Source organism: Diprion similis, chromosome 14 (genome assembly GCF_021155765.1).
Source record: "Diprion similis isolate iyDipSimi1 chromosome 14, iyDipSimi1.1, whole genome shotgun sequence".
NCBI lineage: Eukaryota > Metazoa > Arthropoda > Insecta > Hymenoptera > Diprionidae > Diprion > Diprion similis.
In genome coordinates, this window is record NC_060118.1 from 12,426,114 (window position 1) to 12,442,852 (window position 16,739).

At 41.9% G+C, this 16,739-nt stretch overlaps 1 protein-coding gene across 1 annotated transcript in view; it reads left to right on the top strand.

The window, feature by feature from the left end:
• The first annotated feature begins 1,352 nt into the window (after positions 1–1,352).
• Positions 1,353–16,739, top strand: part of LOC124414508 — a 31,870-nt gene continuing 16,483 nt past the window's right edge. Inside the window, exons 1-4 of the mRNA XM_046895463.1 lie at positions 1,353–1,800; positions 3,419–3,946; positions 4,700–6,099; positions 6,405–6,529. Of these exons, the coding sequence (XP_046751419.1) occupies positions 1,405–1,800; positions 3,419–3,946; positions 4,700–6,099; positions 6,405–6,529 (2,449 nt within the window). The 5' untranslated portion in view covers positions 1,353–1,404. The remainder of the gene's footprint in view (positions 1,801–3,418; positions 3,947–4,699; positions 6,100–6,404; positions 6,530–16,739) is intronic.

Here is a 16,739-nt window from a genome sequence, read left to right on the forward strand (position 1 = left end):
CAGATTTTGAAAATTCAATACTGTGAGTTCAATTAGTCACTCCACAAACCCCTGCACAACGTTTTCGGCCGGATTCAATGATATTTGAAATTTTCGATCGCCATATTAGATCCACCATTTTGAATTTTCAAAATCCGATTCCATATTCGTAATATATCAGTAACCCCGTAACCACAGAATACTATCTCATTATAAAACTTGACTCAGCACAATAATGTATAACCTAAAAGGTTAAGTGAGAACTAATAATGAATGAAACCCCAGTCGACCAAGATGCAGTATAAACCTAACGTGATTTAGTAGAATTTAGATATTATACCAAACTCTCAACGTCCTGCACCGCAAATTCTCCGCGGCTTGCAGATCTCGCCGATTTGCTAATGCGATATTCTACTTTCTATTTCCTACATTCTTCGCCGAGTCGGGGTCGCAGGTCGAGGGTCTCTTGTGGCCCTGTTGTGCAGTTGCTGATATATCAATCGGATTCCAGAGAGAGAGAGAAAGAGAGAGAGAGAAACGTAGAAAAGAATTGCGAACTCTGTACCCGCATATCATACGTGTGTCTATAATATACATATATACATTACAATTACGATATACTTTCTCCCGATCATCGGGGTGTTTAGAAATCTCTACATGTATGCATATTATTATTATTATTATTATTATTATTATTATTATTATTATTATTATTATTATTATTATTATTATTGTGGTCGTCGACGTCGTTGTTATTATTCTTGTTGTCGTCGTTGCCGGTATTATATCGGGTGTGAAGAGAAGAAAAATTTCGCTCGATGGAGGAGGAAATTAAATTGGTATGTCGTAGACAAATATGTGGATATCTTTGATCGTTGAAGAGACATGACACACTGCACGTGGATATTTTCGGTTGAAACGGGTAGGCGGGATAAAAGTTACGTGGAGTTTCTTACCGGTTGACAGTCTTGCTTTGGTCGATTATGTATTTGGTAATTTAACGACGTTATTTGCATATCCTGATAGAGAGAGAGAGAGAGAGAGAGAGAGAGATAGAGGTGAAGAAGCTACGGAGCAATCTTAATGTGATCACGCAGGAAAGAGAGAGAGAGAAAGGGAGATATGATTTCGGTTGGGATTTCATCACATCAAGTTTATCAACGACGAAATATTTCTACTATACATCGATAACTTGTTGAATAAACTTTAAACTTGTGTAATTTCAGGGTTGGGCTACTTGCCACTCGGCATACCTTTGAAGAGGAAGAGGAGCAGATGGAATAATGAACGGATCGAATTGAGACGCGACGTGGATGTCGAGTGAAAAAAAACAAACAAAAACAGTTTTGTCGTTGAAGGGAAGAAAAAAAAAATTAGAGAAAATAAATAAATAAAATTAAAGAAGAAGGATAGAGGTGGAGAAATATGGAGGTTCTGAAGAACGGACACGAGGAATTCGTCACCGTTGTTAGCGTGGGCAACGCGGATGCCACGGAATTGGACAATTTCGTGACTGTCTTGTCCATTGGAAACGGGACGGAGAAGATCGACGGGGTGAAAAAACGGTCCGAAAATGAGAACAGCATTCAAGTCGAGGATGATCGCGAGCAAAGGAACGACGCCATTGGACCCGACGCTCACCCCGAGGAGGAGGTCGACGTCTTTAGACTCCCGGGGGAACGGCTCGGGTTCGGATTGAAATTCGAGGGCGGTAACAAGACCTCGGAGAAGGTCAGGAAGCTTTTCGTTCAGAGTTGCGCTTCCGAGAGTCCCGCAAGCCGTGCGGTATGCTCCTGGGGAACTCTTGGCGAAGGAGACGAGGTGAGGATAAACTTTTTTTTTTTTATTTTTAAAAATTTTAAGGCACTTGGAAGATGGAAAACAGACAACATTCAGGGTGCTTTGAAATGGGGTCATGGAATATTGAACATCGAATTGTTAGGGGATTTTTAATTTGGTCATGGGGAGAAGTGAAGGTATCAGTTTTCCACCATGAGAACCATTTGTGGCCACTCTGAATACGCAACGTTATAGAATACTTTCAATATTGTGACAGTTCCGTAAATCAATCGTCCTGATTCTTTCATCCTTCAAACACCTTGTCTCTAAATATTCGCGGCATCCGGATCGACGCTGACAGGAATAAAACGACACTGTTCAAAACTCGGCTAATGGGTTTAGAGATAGGAACACCAGATGGGTGTTTGTATATGTACGTAGGTACTACATACATGATGTATTAGGTCGAGTGAGATGTTGCTTGGTATAAGAAAAAGTTGATGGTACATGGGCGCAGGAAAAAGATGTCGAGATTGAAACGAAACTAGGCGAAACACTATAACCGAACAACGCCTTCAATTCGATGATCGGTTTTAATGCCAGCGCGTGTTTTTACATGGATGTATATGTATAGGTATAATGATGTAGCTTTCACGATATGTAGGTATGTAGGTAGGTAGGTACTACCTACATACCTAACTACAATAATACCTTCATCTATATCCGGGGTACTTATCTCTCGCGGTATGTGGCCCCTGGAATTCCAGATCGAATAAAACCAGCCACCGATTTACCGCACCGATCAATTCTTTTCTCTTCTTTACTCTTCTTTTTTTACACTTCTCTCTTCGTTTCAGTACATTTTATTTTATACTATACTTTTTCTTTTCGAGAGAGATGAATGGATATAGACAGATGTCGCGAATATATTTTGCAGGAAGGAAGTATTTTCTATTATTATTCAAAGATTATACTTATATACAGGATATAAAAAAAAATTAAGAAAACTCAAAAACACGCAAATATATGGTTTTTTCCATATAAGTATTCTCCTTTAATCTTGATTTCTTGTCTTTTTTTTTATTTTGATTTCGAATCTTTTCTACATTTATAACCGGTTTATAGCGTCGATATATTTTTTGGTTTCTACAATGACTGTGATTGATATGATTATAGACTTGCAGCGCATTTTAGTACACGTAATTATATATCTTGACGATTTCTTCTCTACAGTAATGAAAATTCATCTGTTTGAAGTTTCGATTTATTTCAGAAGTAAAACTTTCGATTATAAATATATACATATTATATGCCAAATGTATACATACGATCATACCTCGAGGCAGAGAAAATTACGAACCAATAATACAATACAGCTGCGTGATTCGAATTTTTAATTATTCCTATTTTATTTTGTTTCTTTGTTCGTTGTTATTGTTTGTTTTTTTTTTGCTCTGATATGAAATCGATAAATCGAGGCACTTTATCTTTCTATAATATATCACACCCGTGTATCATGTAGGTATAATTCTCGGTCAGAGAATAAAAGAAAGGCAATCTTTGATTAATCCATTAAATAAAAAAAAAAAAAAAAAAAATCGTTTTGAAAATTGACGAATAGCCATTCACTGATACATTTTTGCGTTTTTCCGAACCGCAGGTGCTGAGCATCGACGGAGTACCTGTGATCGAAATGACGCGTTTGGACTGCGTCCGAAGGTTGAAGGAGTCTCAGCTGGTGATAAAACTCCTGGTGCGTTACAGGGGCGCTTTGAGGCCCGAGGTTGTTAGCGCGGAGCGTAAATCATCCCCGGAGAAGACGAGGGTCGGGAAGATTCCACCGGAACTTCCCGCCGCGCCACCTCCGGTTCCGCCCAGGAAGTTGAGGCAGCCTCGAGGACCCGCCGACGGAGACGCTAATCCGAGTCCCGTGCGGAAGCCCATCACCACCTGGGAGAGTCCGAAATCTGTCGCATCTTCGTCATCCTCGACGTCGAATTCTGCGGAGGATCAATCTCCCCTCAGGAGTCAAGGAGGATCGTCTTCCAGCAAGTCGACTTCATTCGAAAGCTGCAATTCCGCCGGCTCGTCTAAGTCGAACTCGAAGAATTCAAGCCCCAATAAAAATTCTGCAACAACGAACAACGTTAAAACTCAATCTCCAGATATGAACAAGTCTAGACTTCAGGTATTGTTTGAATGGGGATTATTTTTCCTTTCTTTCTTTTCTTTCTTTTTGTTTTTATCTATAGTTGTTTTTCCATTTTATCTTCTTAAAAACAATTTCTACAGTATAATTCTGAGTACGAAGTATGAATCGAAGTTGCTTCAGAGTATTGATCATTATCTGCGGGATTGAATGATGCATTGGAATTCTTTTCTGCACGTCCATTTATCGGTTCGATAACATTTTATCAAGTCATATTCGCGCGTTAATTCATACGGTGATTGAAAATAAGTTGAGATTTGTAAACTCGTTGGCGAAGGTTATAATTTGCAAAAAACAAACTACAAATTCACATTCGGACGCGTAGTTTAGGGTGGCTCACTTTTTAACTTTTTTATTTTCTCTTTTCTTTTCAAAGTTCTAGTCGAAAAATTTCTTACAAATATTGAACAAGAAAAAAAAAAAAAAAAAAATTGTCGCAAAATCTGGAGAAGGTAGGAAAATATTTAATGATGACTACCAATTATTGTATTATATTTTTTATTTATTTTTATATGTACAATAATTGGTAGCGAGCTCTAAACATTTTTCTACTTCCTCGAGGTTTTACGGACAATTTTTTTTTTTCAGGATCCGTCACAAATTTTTCGGGTGGCACTTTTAAAAGAAAAAATAAATTCTAAAACGCGCCACCCTTGTCTGGCTATTCATACGAGAAATAACACTACGTTCAAAGAATTCAGCTGTTTTTAAACTCCTGATTTCCTCCCTCAGGAACCTGCCGAAGCTTTGGCTTACCTGGACGCGTGTTCCAACGACGGTTGCAGCAGTACTCAAGGCAGTACGTCGGACGACACGGGAAGTTCGATGTCGACGGTTATCGATCGGTTCTCATCCTCGGATCGTTTCTCGATAAAGTCGACAACCTCGACGGCATCAACGGCCTCAACGGCCTCGGAACACCTTCAAACCACCCTCCAGTTTGTCGACAAGGGAATCATCATGCCCGCGAATCAACCGCAGAACATGACCGAGACTCCGATGGAGATATCAGCAGCTGAGAAGGTCGACCTGGTCCGTCTCCTCGCGCCCTTTGACCACCTGGAAAGGGAGTTCGGCTCGAATCCTTCAAGCAGCGAATACCTCCTGGCTCGGCTGGCCAATTCGGAAGCTGCCACCTTCGTCGAGTCCCTCGGGGATACGGGCCACGGTGTAGTCGAGAGGGTGACGGCCGTCATAGCGCCTAACACCGTCCTCATCGAGGAGACGATCACCCTCCAGCCGCCCCTCAGCTTCCAGGATGCGCCGCTCAGCTACGGGCACGAGACGCGACCAGGACTCGTTTACTGCACGGATCTCGCAGCCGATTCGACGACCCACTTCAGGCCCATCAAGGACGACGCCCTTGTCGTCGACTGCGTCAACGGCAATGTCGACCAGGTCCAACGGGACGATCAGGGTCCGCCTCTTCCCGCCCGGAACAACCACGTCAACCGGGTCAGCGTGAATCGGGACACGTCCGAGGAACCTGCTCCTGCTCTTCCCCCGAAACCCATGCCCAGAAGGGATGTTAAGGCGAAGAGAAAACGACCGCCTCCTCCGCCCCCGCCGCCGAGACGCGATCTTCATCCGCCTCCGGAGAACAAGAAGGAATTTGAAGAGAACTCGGGGGCTCCTGAGTCGGGGGATGTTGGGGAGAAGGAGGAAACGTCGAGTCCAGGACTCGGCGAGAGGGAGGCACGGGATGTGAGGATGAAGAACGAGAGGAATCTCGAGATTTCCGGTACCAATAAGATCATGGAAATTATTGAGATGAAGAAGGCCAAGGCTATGGCCGACGGGATCAAGGTGAAGAATTTCGAATCGGAACCCGGCGAGGAGAGGGATGTGGAAGTGATTCTGGCCGAGGAGGACGACAAGGGCGACGAGGAGCCCGAGACCCTTGTTGACGGGCACGAGGAGCACGAAAAGATCACTTACTGGTCCCTAGACGAGGTCGGCAAAGAGCTGAAGAACTCTGAAGTCGCTGATGAAATCCTCGGGGAGGCCGAGGTCGTCTGCAACGATGACGAGGATTCGACCGACGATAGTGACGGAGACAGTTACTACTGGCAGAGTAATTTGGCGACGATTGGTGAAGAGGAGGAAACTAATTCGTTGGAATTCACTAACGCGTAAGTGGACGATGACGAATTTATAAATTTGCCTAATTTACACGTAGTACTTGAAAAAGGAGACGCAGCGAGTAGGTACAGATTCCTACTACCGACATTTATCGACATCTTACCCAGACACAAACCCTTTTCCGCGATGTTGACCTTCGGGTCGGTACAGTAGGGGATTGATCGCGGTGACGTCATCGCGGAGAAGGGTTTGAATCTGGATAAGATGTCGGTAAGTATCGGTAGTAGGAATCTATATCCAGAACCGACCTCGTATTACTACTCCAGCGTTTTTAAACCCTGTTTTAAATCCTCAGCAACCGGAACCTCGAGTGCAACGAAGAGGATTCGACTCATCTGCGAAAAGGCGAGAATCAAAGTTCAAAAAAGGTGAATTGCGTCCTACAGGATCAGCAGCCGAAGACCGATTCCGCGGCGAAAGGTGAGTTAGATTTTTTACTTCTTTAAAAGTCTTGGGGATGATTTACCAAGTCACCCGGTGGATTTTTGAGCGTGTATCGTGAGTTGGATTCGTATATACCAATAATGTATCGTATTTATTCGAAGCAATTCGCACTCCCGTTTCGTTTCTTTATATGGCATCCGGTATGCACTTCTCATACCTTCTCTCGTCAAGGATATATGTTTCCGAGTGCTCTGTGGCATGGATATAATCGACCTCGTCTTCACTAGATCGATATTGCGATCATTATACCTATACAACACGCACGCGCGTTGCAACTGGGTCGAGATCACGCTTTTGGTAAACCGATTCTTGTTTCTTTTTTCCTTCTCGAAATTCGAGTACCTTATATCTACAATAAATTATGATAATCTGTGGTATTTAGTGGGTGTTGTTTGCAAATCGCGTATTATTCATGAATGCGCATTATTGTTATTATTATTATTATTATGCTTATAGTTGCACGCGTAATTTTAACAGCCGGATTATGATCTTACGGACAGGATATAATGAACGGTTCAACAGTCGCTGGTTCTTGAACCAATCTTATTGAATATGTTAACCTTTTTATCCTTGGACCAACAAATCGCTGTACATTAGTCTTCTTTTTTCATCTTTTGCTGTTTTCTCTTTCATTGCTTTTTTTCTTTTTCGTTAAAACATCGCGTAATGGCATCGCACGATGCCCATGCTTTTATACGTTTAACGAAATAATGTATTCAGGCACAGCAACGAATGCGAAAGAATTTGAAAGCGTAGGTGCTTTTTTCGACTTGTAAAAAAATTAAAAAAAAAAAAAGAAAAAAAAACACATTCTCTATAATGACCCGAGAATCGCAAGTCTGTTTCTTATATGTATATATCAAGTCTGTATTTGAGATTCAATCTTGAATAGGCACCGCACGACGAATCAATTCACAATTCGTTAAAGCAAAGTGTAAAAATTGAATCCCACAATCATTGATGATCGAGCGGAGCGAATTTACGAGTGCATAAGAACGTTTTTTTGTTTTTTTTTGTTTTTTTTTTGTTGTTTTTTTTCCTCTCTTCTCTTGACTTCATTGACGTTTCGAAGTGTATATTATACCGGGTATTATGACTGCAGATAGCTAGATGTCTCCTTTATTCTTACCTCTTCTCGTGGTCGTTGACTCTATTTTATTTTATTTCATTTCAACCCCGTATAGTATTATACATGGGAGAATAAAGTGTCTTGTATAACTAAGCAGCGATAGAAATGTTTTCTCCGCATACCTTTATACATCTACACATACCTACATGCTGCACTATATAGCTGCTATACGGCGCGCACATTATAACAGGTATACCTACCCACTGTACCATGTAATAACAGCATATAACTTATATACTCGTAACTATTAATATGCTTCATACTAAGAAGGTATGTATAATAGGTATAAATAGGTACAAATATATACAACAAACTCATACGAAATGGATCTTTGATAAAAAAAAAGATCCTATTGTTCTGATACCTAGTCGAGCTTTGAACCATTGCAAGCTCGCATCATGCTCCGTGCTCGCAGGTTGTGTGATTAATTGATTCGCAAACAGGACTGGTTGACCTTATATGTTTGTCGCCGAAGACGGAATTCTTCCAGCTATATGTGTAACATTTCGTTTTTTTTTTTTTTTATCCACGTTTTCTTTCTACCGGGTTTGTTTCTCACTCGTTTATCCTCGACGAATTCGTCATTACGAAATTATCGTGAGCTCTGTACAGCGAATTCTTTCGAATACTTTCACTTCTTCTTGGTATTCTCTGTTAACTGTTTTAAAAATTTTCCTTTTTTTGGTTCTATTCACCGAGATTACTGAGACGCTGTAACGGTTTTTGACAGATCGCTAAACCTTCCGCTAAATCATCCCCATTTTCATACTGAACACCCGTTATAGGCGTGGGTGGCTTGCTCTTCGGCCTCCAGTTACAATGGTAGCCACAACAAGATGGTGCTGGTCCAGCCTCCTGCACCGAGGATCTTTCTGTTGCTGACCGCGCTCAAGGTCTCCTAAGACCAGAGTCTCTCTCTCCTCTTTCCGTCCAGTTTATTACCGATCGGTTCACCACCGAACCTCTCATGCCGATTGACATAATAATGTACGCGCGCTTGTACGAGCTGCACGGTTTTTGAGGACTCGAGTATTTCTTGTGAAACAGCTCGAAAACAATACGCCTTATATTTTCGTATGCCTTTTGCGTCGGTAGAAACGTTCCAAAATAGCACTGAAAACGAAACTTTTTGGTTCGATCGGACGTAAAAAGAGTTTTGAATTTGGCGCCGCTCCTGAACGTCGGCTACTCTGCATACACAAGTGACGTGCGAGTAAACCTGCAGGCTTCTCAAAACCTTTTTACCGCGTATCTGCGCGCGTTCAATTTCCCCGGCGTAATTGCGGCAAAAACAAGCGCAACTGCGCTAACGAGCTATACATACCTATACATACACGTATCATATTATACGTTGAAACATATATCGTGTGATCGATGGTTTTCGTAACGTTTTGGCTTTCGATCGAGCTCCTTGAAATGTCAGATTGAAAAGTTGGTTCCTCCGTATGATTATTAAATCGCGAAGATGCGGTACGTAATAAATTCGAAAGTTTCGGTTCGAGAATAGCGGATTTTTCACTCGCATGCCTAAACAATATTGCTATACCGACTGAGCACTTTGTCCTTCTGCCTCAAGACACTCGAGTTTTTAACGACGAATACCACGTGATTTTGAATAATCGAACGCAGATTTGGCGCGGGGTTTTTCAAAGCGTCAATTCGAATCGCACGATTGCGGCACACACCTTGCGATCTATGAACCTCAGGGGCTATGTGGCCAGCCTATACATATATTGCTGCAGTTGGCGTTTTAAAGGCGAACCGACCAAGTCTACATAGCTATATATATACATCCTATTCCACGAACTATGCTGAATTGTTAAAGGCACACAACCTTGAAGACACCTTGAACGGAGAGCCAGGCTGCGCGTTTAACGCGTGGCGGCGTTTTACCTCCTCGTTTCTTCCACAACCGGCAACATCACCACCACCACAACCACTAGCAGCATCGCTGCCTTTGTTCCAAATGTTGGAAATATTTTTCTACGCGATGTAAAATATCACTTAAATTTACGCGCAAACGTCGTTTGGTATTTTTCTTCATTATATTCGTCTTTTTTATCCTCCTTCTCCACTACCTCTCTTTGTTTTTATTCGTATTCTTCTTTCGTCGAAACGATATTATTGCACGCGCAAATAGGATTGAAAGAACGAATCGCAAAAATATACATACATGTATGTATATATATATATAGAATAAAAGAATTGAAACAAGAAGGAAAAAAACAAAAAACAAAAACAAAACATATATACATATATACACCATATACAGAAATTAAAGTACGCGTATGAGATACGGTCGTATAGCCTGTGACGTAACTCCCTTGACGTATATGCACGTATAACGTATGATACCTATATATACATACATATCATGTACGCGGAATAATTGTGTGCTCTTAATTGTTGGCGTTCGCTTTATTTTCGAAATTTCCTCTCACTCCTCGGCCTCCTCGTGCTCCTCAACCGTCGTCGTCTCAATTCAATCTCTTGAGGAATTTATGCGAGAATAATATAATACTTTAACGTTACACACGACTAGCGTTAGGAATTGAACAAGACTCGAGCATCTTTGTTCAAGTGGGTATATACGTTATTTGCGCAAAGTATTATACGTCTATGTATACTGCGTCTTATGTTCTTAATTGCAATAAATCAAAGCCTCTAGTCTCCGCTAATAAAATGCTGTATTATAACTGTTATTAACGGTGATACGTGATATTCAATTGCGCGATTATTATACGTATTGTCCGTATAAATACACACGTGCAGGCTCGTGGACGGAATTTGATTTTTCTCTCGTTCTTTCTGTTATTGTTTTGTTTTCTTTTTCTTTCACATTTTTTACTATTATTCATTCAATCCGCTAGCCACGTGTGCAGAGTGTAATATATATACCTACACGTCCGCGAAATTTAATCAAAGTCAATGAAAAGTGTCAGCCGCCAGCGAAACGTCTCTTAGCTAGACGCAATCCGCGATTCGCAATTCGCGATTCGTTCAATTAGGTTTATTAATATATTTAACATTGCGCTATATACGTTAAATAGCGACGAAAATGAGGAGGAAGAAATAATCTCGTACACCTTGCTGTACACTGTATTATTCAGTGCAAGAATTATATCTGCTTCACGTCTTTCCGGAAAAAGCACACATGTCACATTACTCAGTATACATACGATATGTATATGTATACATTGTAGACAGAATACATATATAGGTATATGAAACAACGCAACGCGACCAATATTTGCGCAATAAAAGTATAGACAGAGCAAAAAGGAGAAAAGAAGACTAAACGGAAAGAGTTGCGAGACATTCCGATGCGAAGAAAAATATTGCAAATATAATATGATGGAAAAAACACAAATCGGCCATATTCGCGGAGCGTCGTTCGATGCGAACGTGTAGGTATGACATACCTACATTATCGCTTTTAGTCATATTTCTTTTATACAGTTTTTGTACATTTGGAGAACTTTTCAATATATTTCTTTGCGAATTTTTTATAGTACACTAACAGGTTTTCAATACCCGAGAGTAAATTATTGTTGTTAGAAACAAATTGATTGAAAAAAATGGTGACAATTGAAGGAATAAACCATTTCCGAGAAGGTTAACCCTCTACACATATACATGTTTCATTGTCACTGATTATGCATCTGAAAACGGATTTAACGAATTCAAGATGGCGGATATAATATGGCAGACAAGAATTTCAAACTCGATCGAATCTGGGAAAAAAACTCTGTCCACGAGTTTTTGGGGTTGCTGATTACAAATCTGAAACCGGATTTCGAAAATTCAGTAATGAAATTTGAAATTTTCGTGCACGATGTCAGACCCACCATCTTGAATTTTGAAAATCTAACCTCAAATTCGTAATCAGCGAGCCCAAAAATCGTTACAAAAGTTGACTCATTGTCAGCACAATAACGCATGACTCAAAGGGATGTTGCACGGGTGTAACAAATAAATCGAAACTTGTGGAACATTCGTCTCTGCGGATCGGCGGCTTATATGTATACGTCACGTGTGTGTGTGTCATTGAACGATCGGTATCGAAACTCTGTCGCATGTTGATGCGGAATAGCGGTATATAATACGCTTTTTGCAGTTAATGCTAATTCCTCGGGACAAACAGCCCGCGCCGCGCGATTCCCGCTTCCCGCCCCCCAATTTTTTCAATTTCCCTTTTTTTCTTTTACTCTTCTTTTTTCCTTGCATCACAGCGATACATCACCCAACGTGCAGCAGTGATAGTTACACGAAATCGAGACGAAGAAACGTGGTCGCCATTTTATTATAACCTATAATAAGAAGGACGAGGAAACTCTCGACTTCCGTCACTGTTGCATTTTTATTCTTAATTCACATCTTTCGCGTATACTCTCATCTATTTCTGTAAAACTTAGCCCTGCGGTATCGGTATCGGTGTCCCAGCAATACCAAGGCGAGAGTTTTGTACATACAACACGCATATTGTAGGTGGGTAACGACTCTTTGCCCAGGTGCCATGATCCCCTGCAGCAGCAGCAGCAGCAGCAGCAGCAGCAGCAGCAACAGCAGCATGGAAGCATGGCACAGCAGAAGAGCGGAGTCAGACGGGGTCACAGTCGATTTGAGTCGTGGAATGTGCCGGTTGCCAGAGTTCCACGATCGCGGACCGACACGAAATGATCGCGTTTCGTACGTTTTTCCCCTCCACCCCCTCCTCTCGTTCTTTCTCTCTCTTCGTTTCATTTCATTTTACTTGATTTTCGTTTTTTTTTATAACAATCCGTTCGATCCGTCGATTCAATCTGGAAAGAGACGCGCGACTCTTGGCAATTGATTATTATTTAACTGTCGTCTCCGTAACATCTTCGACGAATTAGATATTCCACGAGGAAGGGGGGAGAAGAAGATGAAAAATCGGGAATTCTCCGCAGAATTTTCTTTTTGTAATTTGATTTTTAATTACACGTCGTTTAGAATTTTCTACTACACCTATTATATGTACAATTTTATACTTGTAGATAAATATTGTATCTGGTGATGATGTTTTTTCACCTGAGGTACTGGATGTAGGTACGATGACGAGGATCGCGGTGTTTGCGGTTTATTTTGACGCTCGGAAATGGAGAAAAAATTGCGAACGTAAAAATAACCGCCACACTCGTACATCGTACACGCACGTATGCATCCGCACGTACGTTGTATACGTAATAATAATTGTTATCGGCGTTTTCGAACGATAATCGAACAAGCACAAAGCGTTTAAGGCATTATGTTTTCAACCATGCGTTTAAAAAGGTATATATGTATAATATAAAAGTATTATTTTCACCGTCGTTTCAAAAAAAATCCGAAACTTGCGGTACCCAAATTTGTATAATGCATAACCTATAAACAATCGAACAATTATAAGACGCCGATTCATCTTCTCTGCAGTTTTTTTTTCTTTTGTTCCTTCTTCTTTTTGAAGATTGTTATTTTTTCCCACTTTGAGAAAAGTGGCAAAAAAAAAAAAAAAAAAAAAAAATATTGTACGACATTCGGAACGTAGGCTTGGTTCATACCGGAATTATACATGTATTATAGGATCGTCGGGAGTTATAGCGGACGAATTATATCGGACTCGTCCGATTGTAAAGGTGGCCGAGGATTGGCTGCAGGGCGGGAACCGAATGCTCTCCTCGAGTCTCTGGGATGTTTGTAGCCGCATCGACAGTTCGCCTCAGACACTCGACTCAAAACGTCGTTGAAAAGTTAAAAGGCCTGTCTCTTTTCTCGCCCGCGGATCGTTCCTCGGGCTCACCCAGAGCCCTGTAAATTCTTGCCTCGTTCTCCGATCCGTTTTGCAACTGTAACATACCTATACCGTTCCAAAGTGCGTCGAGTACACGTCATTGGATTTTCATCCCAGAAAAAAAAAAAAAATCATCAACATTCGTATACCTTGCAGCTCCGAGGAGAGAAACGATCCAATTCCAGCCTTTTTGCTTTTGGAAGGTAATCGAGATCCGCTAATCTTTCATTTCTTTCCAATTTCTTCTTCTTCTTCTTCTTCTTCTTCTTTGGAGTTGAAGTTGGAGTTGGACCCACTTACACGAGCTGCGAGTCCAAGGATTTCGCGGACATTCGTGCAGTCCATGGTTCCTGGCTTTTTATCCGTGTCACGGCTTCTAAGGATCGGTATGCAACACGAGACGAAGGTCGAAATAGAGGCGTATTTTATGACCGTCGTCGTCGTCGTCGTAGCGAGAGGCTTAATTTTTACGAGTGAATGTCGTATTTGGATCAGTATTGCACAGGCGTATAATTCTTTTGACGTTAACCCGTTTCGCGGGAATTTTGCACCTTGATACATTAAAGATGAAGTAATTATTCCCTGCAGTTGAGGAGAATCGTTTTTATAAATAATCGATTAGCGACGAACGAAGAAGGCGATCTAGGAGCAGGATCAGGATTCCACGGAATTATAATCGCGCGATTGTATCTGATCCTGCACGGTTGTAGTGCAAATTCGTCAAACTTAAGCGTGGGAAAGTGCGAGGAAGATATTTACGATTATGCAGACGTGAATCAACTTCCGCTGCCGAAAGAAGCAACGCCGAAACACACCGGCGACGGAAAAAGGAAAAAAACTATTCGAACGAGCCTCCTATCTATTCACTAATTGCCTGCAGCGAGACTAATTATACGGTGAACTGATTAACTTTGTATATACGTTTTAGTGTGCGATTTCGTTGTTTGCGTAAACTATAGCTGCTTCCAACATTAACCGCAATCTAAGGCGACCACGCCGCGGAATTCAAGCGATTTCGAGACACGTCCGGTTGGTTCGCATTTTTTAAAATCCCTGCATCCTTTCCGCAAACGGTTCGCAATTATTTCGGTGCGTTCGTTGTTTCGTTTTATTCATTCTTATTTTTTTTTTTTTTTTTTATCACCGAACGCTATCGCTCCGCGAAATCACGTGGACGTTGAAAAAAGAAGGAAGAAGATGAGGAATAATTTAATATCGTTACAATCCGCACTTTCACTCGCTCGCGTGTGTTTTAATATTTCGCGAGTGGAGTTATATGTTCGTGTTCGCGGATTACGCTGATCCGCCAAGGTTGCGGAGGCAAAAAAGTCGCCGGTCTGTAGCCTTACCGAAGAGCAATAAACCCCGCAGCTGCTCTTACCGATCAATGAGCGGAAAAAGTCTGCAAGTAGTATCGCATTTCGCTTCTGCACTACACCGTGCATCGGCCAAGGAAAGCGCAGCAGCAACAGCAGCAGCTGCCGCATGCCGCATGCCGCATTGCGGAGGGGATATCGGACTCGCACCTGCAGCCTGAAAACATCCTTGACTTCAAGATCCTTCGCCGAGGGGTGATAAGTGGACTAGAGAAATGGGGATGAATCAGAGTAGAAATTTAACACCTACACTTGACCCTGGCAAGCTTCATTATTAAGGAAGGGTTTCAAGCAAGCAGTTTTAACCTTACCTCCAAATGTTTAAATAAGGTTCTAAAAAACGGTAAATCGGTAAATTTGGGTAATTTTTAGCGTCAAATTAAGGGACTACTTGACTATCATGAAGCCTCACGTAGGAGCTTGTTTAAAGTAGACGCCAAATTTTGACTCGTGAAGGAAAAGAGGCTGAAAACGTTACCGATCACCGTGCCTGACGATGAATTGACAAAGTCGCCTGGGATTTCGTCTGGCCAAACACGTTACACGATGAGGTAACAGATTATTCGTTAACGTGAGGCGGGACGGGTTGGAACCTTTTGAGAGAACCAGTTTACATTGAAGATCCAGCATCGCGATGAGCTAGTCTCTATGTTCGCTAATTAATCGCTGTTCCTCTCCGTGACCGCGATGGTCAATCTCGAATATTACAGGCCTCTCTAAGCTCCATGGCGACGACGCTATATATGCGGATGGACGCATACCTACTACTATCACGAATCATTCGCTGCTGCATCATCATCGTCAAATGAACTTGCACACTCGGCCATACCGAGTTAACATCACACACGTAATGCACAATTGGTCCATTCATCGGCTCGTTGCTCAGCCTGCTTCGACGCACACGCACGTGCGTCTTTAACCGACACGCTCTTGCCCTCCTATCCACCTACACCAAAGTGCAACACCATTTATCGCGGCCCTCCGTCTAGGCGCCAACTACCATAGACGCCTATCCTGATACGGACACAGCCTGACCCGGAGATGACCGACGAGGAAACGCTAAAGGGTACACTAGAAATCCATACACAGGTCAGTCTTACACTGTCGGATGAAGATCGACATTGTGGTCCTCGTGGTCATTGACTATAGCCAGAGGAAAAATCGTTAGTTCGCATATTTTTGGACCGTCTGAAATTTGGGAAACCATAACGAGCTTGCTGGTCATTCGAAAACTGCACAGTAGTTATGGTATTATATTGACGTTACTCCACGATCCATCGTTAAGTTTTAGTGCCATGGATCCTTTGATTTCTCCGTCAATTGTTGCGCATTGTTAACGAACACACCGATTCCTATTCCTGTGAATATTAAAGCCTCTAACCCAGTTTCGGGTGGCCGTGTTTGGCGCTTTCGTCCGGTTCTGGTTACGGCTTTAGGATGCACGCACTGCAGACTACTCGTGCCGATATTCCGCAGGAGTCGAGAAGCAAGCTGTTCGTTTGTTGCCTTCCACCGTTTCGGTGGTAACCTTTAATTTTCTGTAATTATTGTATTTATCTTTCCCATTCACTTAGCTACGTTTCCACTCTGTCCTCCTATCCTCAAGCGGTTTTAGGATCGTGTACGTCCACACAGTTGTCTCCTCTTGAAACTCGTTCCCTGAAAACATCCGCACACGATCGCCATTTTTGTGGTAGGTATGAGTGTCTTCAAAATTGTTCCGCTAAATGGGTTAGGAAAATATTTAACCTACCCTTCGAGTCTCGTCTTATTCTCCGCCGGTCCTAATTCCTTTTTCCAACGATCATTCCAAGTGTGGGAACATTTTTTTCCCAAGACTCTGTAACCATTTTTACACGTTATCAATTCACCAGTCACGCATAGTCGTTT